The sequence below is a fragment of the Lissotriton helveticus genome, chromosome 1_1, assembly GCF_964261635.1.
Source record: "Lissotriton helveticus chromosome 1_1, aLisHel1.1, whole genome shotgun sequence".
NCBI classification, from domain to species: domain Eukaryota; kingdom Metazoa; phylum Chordata; class Amphibia; order Caudata; family Salamandridae; genus Lissotriton; species Lissotriton helveticus.
The window spans coordinates 523,856,833-523,868,883 of record NC_136057.1 but is presented as its reverse complement, the minus strand read 5'-3'; the positions used below and the strand labels follow the sequence as shown (position 1 = coordinate 523,868,883).

The 12,051-nt window shown below is 41.8% G+C and overlaps 1 protein-coding gene across 1 annotated transcript in view; it reads left to right on the top strand.

The window, feature by feature from the left end:
- The window catches only part of ANO2 (anoctamin 2), a 1,767,324-nt gene extending 1,763,863 nt beyond the window's left edge, over positions 1-3,461 (top strand). Inside the window, exon 25 of the mRNA XM_078673987.1 lies at positions 2,048-3,461. Within this exon, the coding sequence (XP_078530113.1) occupies positions 2,048-2,329 (282 nt within the window). The 3' untranslated portion in view covers positions 2,330-3,461. The remainder of the gene's footprint in view (positions 1-2,047) is intronic.
- The last annotated feature ends 8,590 nt before the right edge of the window (positions 3,462-12,051 follow it).

Below are 12,051 nucleotides of genomic sequence, written 5' to 3'. Positions count from 1 at the left end.
CGAGAACATTCCCAGCGCTCAACCCTCCCCACCCCCCTCAGATCCTACTCCGCCAACCAACAACCTTACCACCTGGAACCCAATTACCACTGAAGACACCATCCGCCTAATGAACTCAATCCACTCTGGCTCGCCAACCGACCCCTGCCCCCACCACATCTTCAGCAAAGCAGACTCCATCATCGCACCCCATCTCTGTGATGTCATCAACTGCTCGTTCAGGTCTGCCACCTTTCCAGAAAGCTGGAAACACGCCGAACTCAGCGCCCTCCTGAAGAAACCCACAGCAGACCCCTCCGAACTCAAAAACTACCGGCCCATATCCTTCCTCCCATTCCCGGCCAAAGTCATCGAGAAAGCCGTCAACAACCAGCTCGCCGCCTTCCTTGAGTCCAACAACTCCCTTGATCCATCTCAATCCGGATTTCGGACCAAGCACAGCACCGAAACCGCCCTCATTGCAGCTACTGACGACATCCGAACACTACTGGACAACGGTGAAACAGTGGCCCTCATTCTACTCGACCTCTCCGCCGCCTTCGACACAATCTGCCACAGCACCCTTATACAACGCCTCAGCAACATCGGAATACAAGGAAAAGCCTTGGACTGGATCACCTCATTCCTCGCTGGGAGAACTCAAAGAGTCCGTCTTCCCCCGTTCAACTCTGAAGCCACTGAAGTCATCTGTGGAGTACCACAAGGATCTTCACTCAGTCCCACCCTCTTAAACGTTTACATGAGTCCACTTGCCTCCATCGCGCGTCAACACAACCTTAACATCATCTCTTACGCCGACGACACCCAGCTAATCCTTTCCCTCACCAAAGACCCTAACACCGCCAAAACCAATCTTCACGAAGGCATGAAAGAAGTATAGCCGCCTCAAACTCAACTCAGACAAAACTGAGGTGCTCATCCTAGGATCCTCCCCCTCTGCTTGGGACGACTCTTGGTGGCCTTACGCTCTGGGCACAGCACCCACACCCATGGACCATGCACGCAACCTTGGCTTCATCCTGGACTCATCTCTCTCGATGTCCAGGCAAGTAAACGCAGTCTCATCCTCATGCTTCAACGTACTTCGCACTCTCAAAAAGATCTACCGTTGGATCCCCCTAGAGACAAGAAAGACCGTCACCCACGCACTGGTCACGAGTCGACTGGACTACGGCAACACACTATACGCCGGAATCACAGCAAAATTACAGAAAAAACTTCAACGCATCCAAAACGCATCAGCAAGACTCATACTAGACATCCCTCGCCATGATCACATACCGGACACCTAAAAGACCTACACTGGCTTCCCGTCAACAAAAGAATTACGTTCCGCCTCCTCACCCAGGCACACAAGGCCCTCTACAATCTAGGACCCGAATGCCTCAACAATCGCCTATCCTTCTACAAACCCACCCGCCAACTAAGATCGTCCAATCAAGCCCTCGCCGCGGTCCCGCGCATCCGAAAATCCACCATGGGTGGCAGATCCTTCTCCTTCCTTGCCGCTAAGACCTGGAACTCACTCCCCACTCACCTCCGCCTTACTCAAAACCACATCTCCTTCAGAAAAGATCTTAAAACCTGGATATTCGACAAATAATGAACCCCTCCCCAAGCGCCTTGAGACCCTCTGGGTGAGCAGTGCACTATATAAATACACGAACTTGAACTTGAACTAGATATATACAGTGCAACGCTTCTATCATAATACTTTACTGGACGGGGAACTTCTCCCAGAAGGGAATCCGTTATTTCAAAAAGCATATGAAGGGGCTTGACTCCATCCTAAGTCTCAGGTTATTTTACATAGAAAGAAGGGGGACCCACTTCATATGAAGTAAAAAAACGTTCCTAAATAGACAGGCTTGTGGTGATTGTTTCTTATTAAACCATACATATATTAAGTGTTGGTTTATGCGATGTTTATTTATTGGATCCTGCAGTACCAGAATTCAGGATCGTAAACCATACCATTTTTTCTAGTTGACCTCCCTTGCAATGAAACTTAGTAAGTAAGCTCTGTTTATTGCTTCTGTCTTTGCAGAATCTGGTGCTGTTCCTCAGTTTGGTGGTCGATTGGTTGATTCCTGACATTCCAAAGGATATAAGTGAACAAATCAAACGGGAAAAAACCCTGCTTGTCAACATTTTCTTGAAAGAAGAGCACGAGAAGCTTCAGTTGATAGAGAAATTTATAATGCGAGACAATCAAAATGGCAAAGCCGAGAACAAGGGCCGTAGAAGCAGAGCAGCCAGCTTCTGCCAATTCAATCGCAGTCAGCGGGGTAGCTTCACTTCCTTTAGTTCCCACCACACCGATGTGTGAACCCCCAGGACACTGTTGCATGAACTGCAGAAAGATGAAATTCTTCAGATCTGCTTGAGTCTCGAGAGAGCAAGAGGGCAGATGGGCAATTAACAATTGCTTACTAGAGATGGAAAAAAGACTGCTTCTCTGAAGATGAGGTGGTATGGTTCTCCTAAACATTTTAGCTGAGCTATATATTATTTTCAGTCTTATCCAGTGCAAACTACAGATTGCACAGGTGAAGTATAAGGAAGACTTTGCACTTTCTTCTGCAGATCATAACCTTGTATGCTTAGCAGAAACATGGGTAAATGCGTCAGAGGCGTAGCATGACCACAAGCGTATGTATCTGAAAGAGGTAAAGTTATATAGAACTAGCCACGCTCGCTGCAGAACTTGGGCGAAAATATATTATACTGGAATGGCAAGAGGTTCCTATACATTGCACATTACATAAAGCCTGCTACTGTGCTTTTAAAGTAAGACGTTATCAAGTTGAACTCTATTTTTGGAAAAATAAGAAGCAATTCATTCAGTAACTGGTTAGGCTTTTACTTAAATGCATCTAAAACATATTTTTCTGTTATGGATAAAAGTAAAACAATCTTTGTAAAAAAATTAATAAAATGACTTTCTATTATTGAAGCAACATAATTCATCACAGCCAGAAGAAAAAACATAACCAGATCACTCAAAAATGTGTTATCATAATATGATTTCGACTTGGGTGCTCCTGTGAATTGTTGTGAATGTATATTTAGCAAAATAAAACTCAGGGGTGATTTTATATTATCTGTAGTTGAGGTGTTGCATCATCTCAAAAAACATTTTGAATGTGAGGCAATTCTGAACAGAATGTATCAAATATACACTAGCAAACTGTAACTGACCTTTCTAATTTACAAGAGTGAACGAAAATGTCTTGTTAAAGATGAAAGTAAATTTTATTTCTTTCAAACATCATGTGTGCTACGAATCGTCATTGGTCACCGTAAATTAAGAGACGGTAAACTATATTAGGAAAATTATCATTGCTAATTTTGCACCAATGTTTAGATGAACCCTGTTAGAAAGCCAATCAGGTCTAGGGCATGTTTCATTATCATATTTCATTGCATTGTGTCTATATTCTATTGTTTTCATAGACGGCTTTATGACCTATTATTACATAAAGGTATTAGGACCAATAACAAACACTACACGTTTGGCTACCAAAGTATAGCAACTGTTATTCTTGTCTATTAATGTAATATGCAGACCATCTCTTTATAAGCTGAATTACAATATATTTACCACTTCTACAGGCTCTTCAAAAATGTGATTTCAAAGTAGCACTGCTCATTCAGTCACTGAAAAGCTTGTTTTGTTCGAACATCCGGATCTGCTTTATTGATTTTCTCCTAATATCTAATTCCTCACAACAAACGTCTCCTGCCCCTCGCTGCTGCTGTCCAACTCCGATCACCCTAATCAAACTATCAAGTCATTCCATGATGAGAAACTCCACCCATATGGGCTGTTCCATGGGCTTCTTATAGCCCTATCTTTCAATCACAAGAGAACAATTGATAAATGTAACTCTGGAAAAACCAAGGAGAGAAAAATTCAGTAGTAGCGATGCACTGTATGATTACTTGTTTACAACTGGCAGCATTTTCTGGATCGTACTACAGGACGTTTTAGCTTGAGAAAATAATGTGTTCCCACGCTATTAGCTGCAAACCTGCCATGTATTGAATTTTATCTTTAAAATGTGTATAAGTATGATGTTTGAATGTTTGGCACATGCAGGCTCATACTTTGGACATTTAAAATATAGCTTTTCCCTTTCTTCATCTGTCTATTTTGAACTCTTATTTATTTCTTCTGTATGTATCAACATTGTCTACTAAACAAATATTGTATATTGTTATTTATGTAAAATATTTCAGCAGGCCCTTATACTTCTAGTGCTGACACATACCTGCTCCTCTTGATTCTTAGCCAACGTCCGTTAACAGACTGTCTCTCCTTTCTGTGAATCCCAGAGTCCTGTAATTCCTGTCAGGTTACCAAAACGGAGGGATTCCACCCATTGTTTTCACCTGTGGAGAGGAATTGGGATTGATTCACTTCTCCGTGGGTAGAAAATAAAATAAGTCTTTGCACTTTAACGGCAGGGATGATGTATTTATCTCCTTGCTATTAATTAAATATGTTGCCTGGACCCCAGGGTGCACTTCAAAAACAATTGATCAAGTTTGGAAGTATGTGTGCCACTCCTTCCTGCAGAGTCTTGCTGGTAGATAGGTGCCACAGAACTTCATATGAGGGTCAAGTTGCTTTGAAGAACACTGTCAAAGGCTTGGCATTGCAAATACATGAATGCATTTAGCATTACGTTATTTGCAATGGCAGAAACCTGATCATGTCAGGTGGCACAAGACGTCCTAAGTACGCAGAATGGGGAATTTGTGTCTGCAGGGCACTTTGCCTGCATTCCTCCCTTTTGCAAATTCACAGTAAGCATATGCAGAAATACCCACAGTTTTATATCTGCTTACCACAGATTAAAAAATTGTATTTCCCCATCCCTATCACAGAACTTTCTCATGTTTTTCATTATTAGGTGAACCACAACCAGCATCAGGATTTATCATTTAAAACACAGCCCTAATTAACACACCTGTTTGTTAATGCAAATTGGGGGCCAATGTATAATTCCTCAGGCGATATGCTTAGGTGCAGATTTCATCTCCTTCTTCCAGAGCTACATCTTGGATTCAGAGGAAGAGGCTATTGTCATCAATGCAATTTCAATCCATGAAGAGCTGTAAAGTAAGTACGTACCTACAAGTTAATATTAGTTGCATACTCTTTTAGTGATATAACTGTGAGAAAATGGATTATTGCTTGCAAAAGATGTTAGTACTTCACAGGTAATATGTCTGCAATTTTCCAAGTACCTCATTGTAGCAATAGACTCTCTTAAAGTAGAGAAGCAGAGCAGTCCAAAGCTTACTCAGGGGACGTGGTGTGGGCCAGTTTCCCAGCTTGCTTATATCTAAAAATGACACTCAAAAAAATATTGTTTATTCAATGCTTTTTCAAATTAAAAAGGAAAAGTATGTTTAATACACACACAGCACTAGGTCCTACGCATTAAATTACACATATGTGCAATCAAGTATATGAAAATACCTTTGGTGATACCCTTGTATCCTAAACCCTAAAACTACAGTACCCCCACAAATACTCCATGCACAATAACCTGTTTTTCTCAGGATGTCACCATACCAGTAAAATAAACGAAAAAGGTGGTTCTGTCGGGTAGTTCAATTGATTTGCAATAGGTATTAGATACAGTGGAGAAAATACGCCTCAGTCATATATCAAGTAACACACCAGGGAAAACAAATTCTTTAAGATAAGGAATTTAATTTCATTACTTTATATTCATATATGAAGAAATCATCATCATAGGTGGCTGTCTGTGACATGAAACACATGCAGCGAAAAACAAAATGACGGTGGTTTACAGTTAGTGACTGATAGTGATACATGACATAGTGTTGTGCAAAGGTGACATAAATAACATGAATAAAGTGTAAAAAAATAATTAAATTGCAAGTCCAAGATTCAAAGCATAAATTCCAACTGTAGATTATAATTTCCTTTTCAAGGCAGGGAAATTGCAAGGACTAATTAAGACAATAACGTCAATGTTTCGACCCTAAACTGTTGTGCTGCTAATACGGCATCAGAGACGGGTCTGCATCAGGACAGGGGGGGAAAGGAACTTGACAGCCAACGATTTTGGTTTCAAATACGAATATCCATCCAGTTGTGAACAATATTCGGAGAGGTATCAGCCGACACCTCTGACTCACATCAGTTGATTGTGGTCAAGTTGAAAGCTAGATGCTTGTCTTCACCAGCCGGTGGAGGTAATTTAGTCAAAAGTTGTCACAGCGATCAATCAGTTTTGCTGGGGGTCGTGCAACTAGTTAGCATCGAGGAGTCTTGTTCGTTATCGGAATTAACCAGACAAATCGTTCCACAAACTAAGAACTGCCATGATGATGATTTGTTTATATATGAATATAAAGTTAAGAAATTCAATTCCTTATCATCATCTAATGGTGAGGTTGTATTTAAAACTGTAATTATGAAAATGACGCTTTTAGAAAGTTGTCACTTTCTTCCTTTAGCCATTAGTTTCCTTCTGCCTGTCTCTGAATACATGTCTGGGGTGGGTGACAGCTGTGCTTTGTGCATTTCCTCTAGACAGCCACACACAATGAGAGGTTAGGTTTTGCATGATGGGCCTTTATAGGCCATCAACTGGCTTGATGGGGGGTCGAGATGAGCTCTGCCTCACACCTGAATAGGCTGTACCCTGTCAACACACAAAGGGATGGATCCCCTCCTGTAGACAGTCTGGAGCAAGGGCAAGAAGGGCAGGGACTATGTGTACTTCAATGGCCTCTCTTTGAAGTATCCCACACTTCACAGCCACAACTGGGTATAAGTACTGGACCTCATACACGAATAGTTCAGTATACTTCTGGACCTGTACATATTCCACCAAGAAGAAGGACTGCTGTGCTGCTGAAAGGACTCCTGCTCTGCTGTGCTATTCTGCTTCCCAGGAGTGAGAAGGACTGGACCTGAATCTTTACAATCCTGAACCAAAGTGACTCAAAAGGCTTGCTGCGTTGCCTCCTCTTAGAAGTCTCAGGGACATCAAATACTTGAATTCACTCATCCTTTGCTCCTGGACTGTGTCATCCAAGAGTCTTGCCCTGCCAAGTGGTGTCAATCCAGTTCTAGGCCCCTGGAAGTGGGTATAAAGTGCTGCACCTACCAAAATACACACATCACTGCCATTGCGAGATTCAGAACCGGCGCATCACACTTGACGCCAACGCGTCGCTGCTGCTGCAAGAACTGAAAACATCTCATCTCAGACTGCACGGTGCTTCGCCTCCAGTTACTCATACAAAGCTCACTCCATAGAGAGAGCACCTCTGCGCACAACAATGAAGACCAAGTGGTCTAGTTCTTTATAAACATAAATGTAAAGTCGTTGATTCAGTGTAAAGTATTCATCAGCTATCACATTTTATTCATGTTTTGCAGATGAGAATCAAAGGGTTTATCCAAAACGTGAATTTCATCCCAAAGATAAGTCTATTCCAAACACATAGTCACGCATCCCAATGCATTTCAGGCCAAGCCCTTCTTCAGGGGAATACTCTATGAAAACAATCCAAATGAAAACGATTCAGTCTAATGTTCAAATAAACCATACTCAATTACATGCGTCGCGAAAAGGTAAGTAAAAATGTATGGTCATGCCACAAAACTTAACAAACCTAAAAATTTGTGTGCCCCAGTGATTAATGATAACAAAGAACGCGCTAGTGGTGTTGCAAGCAGTCTTTACGATGAACTATCGATAATCTGTAGTCTCTAGGTGAGGAAAAACAAGTAGTGAAAGCCCACGGATAGCCCGCTGTGATAATGGTCTGCCTTAGCCCAAGAAACGTGATAGAAACCGATAACCTGTGAGCGTTAAAAAGCCTCGTGCTCCTAAGTCAAATTAAACCCAAGTAACGTGCAGCTTAATGTGTCCGGGCGCCGGTACTTACATCATGCGAGTGTTAGACCAGCTCTACGTGGAGCCGCCAAGTCAGTGAACAGTCAAAGGAGCCGTGGTGGAGGCATTCAATAAATCAAAAGTGATCCGGAAACGAATCCGGGAAATAGACAAGGGACTATCAGAATTAACTAAGAGAGAGATAGAAAACCAAAGTGGGGGCCATCTTGGAATGACAAATGAAGTGAAAAAAAAGTGAAAAAAGCCAGAAAGACATGCAACATAGATGACAGTGTGTACAGTAAGATAACGAACAAGACATGTAAAGAGAACACAGCTACTGAGCTAAACAAATATGCATGAAAGGGTTACAAATAGCACAAAAATTCCATACGGTCATTAAGACCATTCGGTGCCATGGTGGACATAAGACGGATCCAGAAGTTTTCTCTTTTCAACAAAGTGTTCTTGTTATTGCAGGTGATCTTGACTTGTTCAAGTACTTGAAACTTTAATTGAGCCACACTGTGTCTATGTTCCATAAAATGAGTGGCCACGCTAGACTTCAAATTCTGTGTACGTATATTGCTTTTGTGTTGGTGAATGCGAACATGGGGGGTTGGTTGAATAAGCCATTGAAGTCAGGTTCCATAGCAAGTATAGGCCAATGTTTCCGAATAATGTGTTGAAACTGATTAGACAACTTGGAATGTTTAGAAACTACCACCATGCGATCAGTGGTTTTTTTTGGTTTTGGTTTGAGTAGTTGTGATCTCACACATTTATCGGTTCTCTCCATAGCTAGATCCAAGATGGGTGTGGGGTACCCACGTGCTTTGAGTCTCTCCAGAGTGTTTCTGAGGACCTGTTTGCATTCATGATCTTTGGACACTATACGTTTTACTCTTAAAAACTGAGCAAAAGGTAAATTGTTCTTAAGGCTGAGTCGATGAAAACTACTATAATGTAGTATGGAGTTCCTGTCCGTGGGTTTTCGATATATCGTTGTAAACCAGTCTGTGGGGTCTCGGTGTATTTCAACATCCAAGTAATGGACGCATTTATCGCTGTACTCCCAGGTGAACTGAATGCGTTCATTAACATTGTTCCATGATTCCAAAAAGTTGGTGAGGGTTTCAGTAGAACCTGCCCATAACAAAAAAACGTCATCAATGTACCGTAGGTACAATTTTCCATGGTGTAACCAATCATTATGGCAAAGAATGTGTGACTCTTCAAATACTTTCATATAGATGTTAGCGTAGCAAGGAGCTGCCGAATTTCCCATGGCAGTCCCGTTCAATTGAAAGGGACTGCCATGTCGAGGAGTTATCTAAGACTTTGGAAGAACTAGCACAAGAGATTACGAGCGTAAAAAAGGAGCTGGACGAAGCCATGCCAATTGAAGAATTTACCAAAATGTTGGAAGATTTACAGATCCAAATTGAAAAACACACTAGGGAGACACAAGAAAGAAAACTCCGTAAGTTTAAAAGAGGCACTATAGACTACAAGCTCGGCGAGGTGTACACCTGGAGAGAGGTGTATGCCCGCCGACGCCCTAATAAAGCCTACAATCCTTTTTCGGGCAATGAGACCTCATCATCTGAGGATGAAAACAGACAACGACCCACACGTGAGACACCAGATGCTGATCCTCAAACACCAAGTACCTCCACTGACCCTGCGGTTCATTTTTTAGAATCAGGCCAAGCACAACAAAAAGAACCCGGGGGGGAAAAACCCGCTGAGGTAATCGGAAAAAACCAAACAACAACGAAACCGAAGAGGAACAACCGACGGAAATAAAACCGGATGATAATCTGGTCATCAATATCTCTTCTATTGCTTTGTCGACCCAAGAAATTAAAACTCTACAAAAAGGTCAATCATTTGTGCCCACTACCCAGTCTAACACTTTGGAGCTAGAAGTCAGTGTCTTTAAACTTGTACGGAACATCCGCTTGAGACATTACTTTGAAAATATATGCCATACACCCACTCTGGAAGACGATATGTTGAGAGGACTTCGCCCACATAGCACCTTCCTGGCTCCTCAAAGCCACAAGATCATTGATTCCTTTGAGAACTTAGACAAGAAATTGCACACCTACCCTTCCAATCTAATGTGAAACATGGGAATTGGTCCAAAAAGGAAAGAGACATTCTAAAGAAACTTGCAGATAACCCGATGATTACCTGTATGAATGCGGACAAAGGTGGAGCATTGGTGGTCATGGATACCACCTTTTACCAACAACGGATTGAGGCTCATATCAACGATTCTAATATCTATGACTTTTTACCGGGAGATCCAGCCCTGGAATTTTCCAAAAAATTGATTGAAATCATCAATACAGCCTTTGATAATGGTACCATTGATGATAGAACTAGAAGATATCTCACTCCCATCAAGCCCAGACCCCCCGTCATGTATATGCTCCCCAAGATGCATAAACACCCGACCCAACCTCCGTTTCGGCCTATTGTGTCTACTAGAGGAAGCAAACATGAGAACACTGGTAAATTCTTGGACAGGTATTTGCAACCGTTTGTGCTCAAGTCTCAGTCACATGTACGTGACACTACAGATTTTCTAGCTAAGCTTGAACCCATCATGAACAATCTCAAAAACACTGAGTTGATCATGTGTACGGTGGACGTATGTTCACTTTATACCTCCATCCCTCATGATGGCAGTATGGAAGCCATAGAACAAACTCTCATCACATCAGACTTGGACCCAGACCTGAAAGTCTTCTTGATGCAATTGACTATGTACACTTTGTATCATAGCTATTTCACGACACAAGACAAATGGATACTTCAATTGAACGGGACTGCCATGGGAAATTCGGCAGCTCCTTGCTACGCTAACATCTATATGAAAGTATTTGAAGAGTCACACATTCTTTGCCATAATGATTGGTTACACCATGGAAAATTGTACCTACGTTACATTGATGACGTTTTTTTGTTATGGGCAGGTTCTACTGAAACCCTCACCAACTTTTTGGAATCATGGAACAATGTTAATGAACGCATTCAGTTCACCTGGGAGTACAGCGATAAATGCGTCCATTACTTGGATGTTGAAATACACCGAGACCCCACAGACTGGTTTACAACGATATATCGAAAACCCACGGACAGGAACTCCATACTACATTATAGTAGTTTTCATCGACTCAGCCTTAAGAACAATTTACCTTTTGCTCAGTTTTTAAGAGTAAAACGTATAGTGTCCAAAGATCATGAATGCAAACAGGTCCTCAGAAACACTCTGGAGAGACTCAAAGCACGTGGGTACCCCACACCCATCTTGGAACTAGCTATGGAGAGAACCGATAAATGTGTGAGATCACAACTACTCAAACCAAAACCAAAAAAAAACACTGATCGCATGGTGGTAGTTTCTAAACATTCCAAGTTGTCTAATCAGTTTCAACACATTATTCGGAAACATTGGCCTATACTTGCTATGGAACCTGACTTCAATGGCTTATTCAACCAACCCCCCATGTTCGCATTCACCAGAGGTCGTAATGTTAAAGAGTTATTGAGTCATCCCACGTCCATTACCACCCCCTTGGTTTACAATGGCTTAAAACCTTGCTACAATTGCAGTAATTGTGGGAACTGCATCCCTGGAAACAGAACTACTCACCCCATGAAAGGACATGCTATAAAACTGAAAGTGAACGCTACATGCAATAGTAGCAACGTCATCTACATGCTTAAGTGTCCTTGTGGCAAGTGTTACATTGGGCACACGGAGAGAAAGATACGTGCACGTATTTTAGAACACAAAAGCAATATACGTACACAGAATTTGAAGTCTAGCGTGGCCACTCATTTTATGGAACATAGACACAGTGTGGCTCAATTGAAGTTTCAAGTACTTGAACAAGTCAAGATCACCTGCAATAACAAGAACACTTTGTTGAAAAGAGAAAACTTCTGGATCCGTCTTATGTCCACCATGGCACCGAATGGTCTTAATGACCGTATGGAATTTTTGTGCTATTTGTAACCCTTTCATGCATATTTGTTTAGCTCAGTAGCTGTGTTCTCTTTACATGTCTTGTTCGTTATCTTACTGTACACACTGTCATCTATGTTGCATGTCTTTCTGGCTTTTTTCACTTTTTTTTCACTT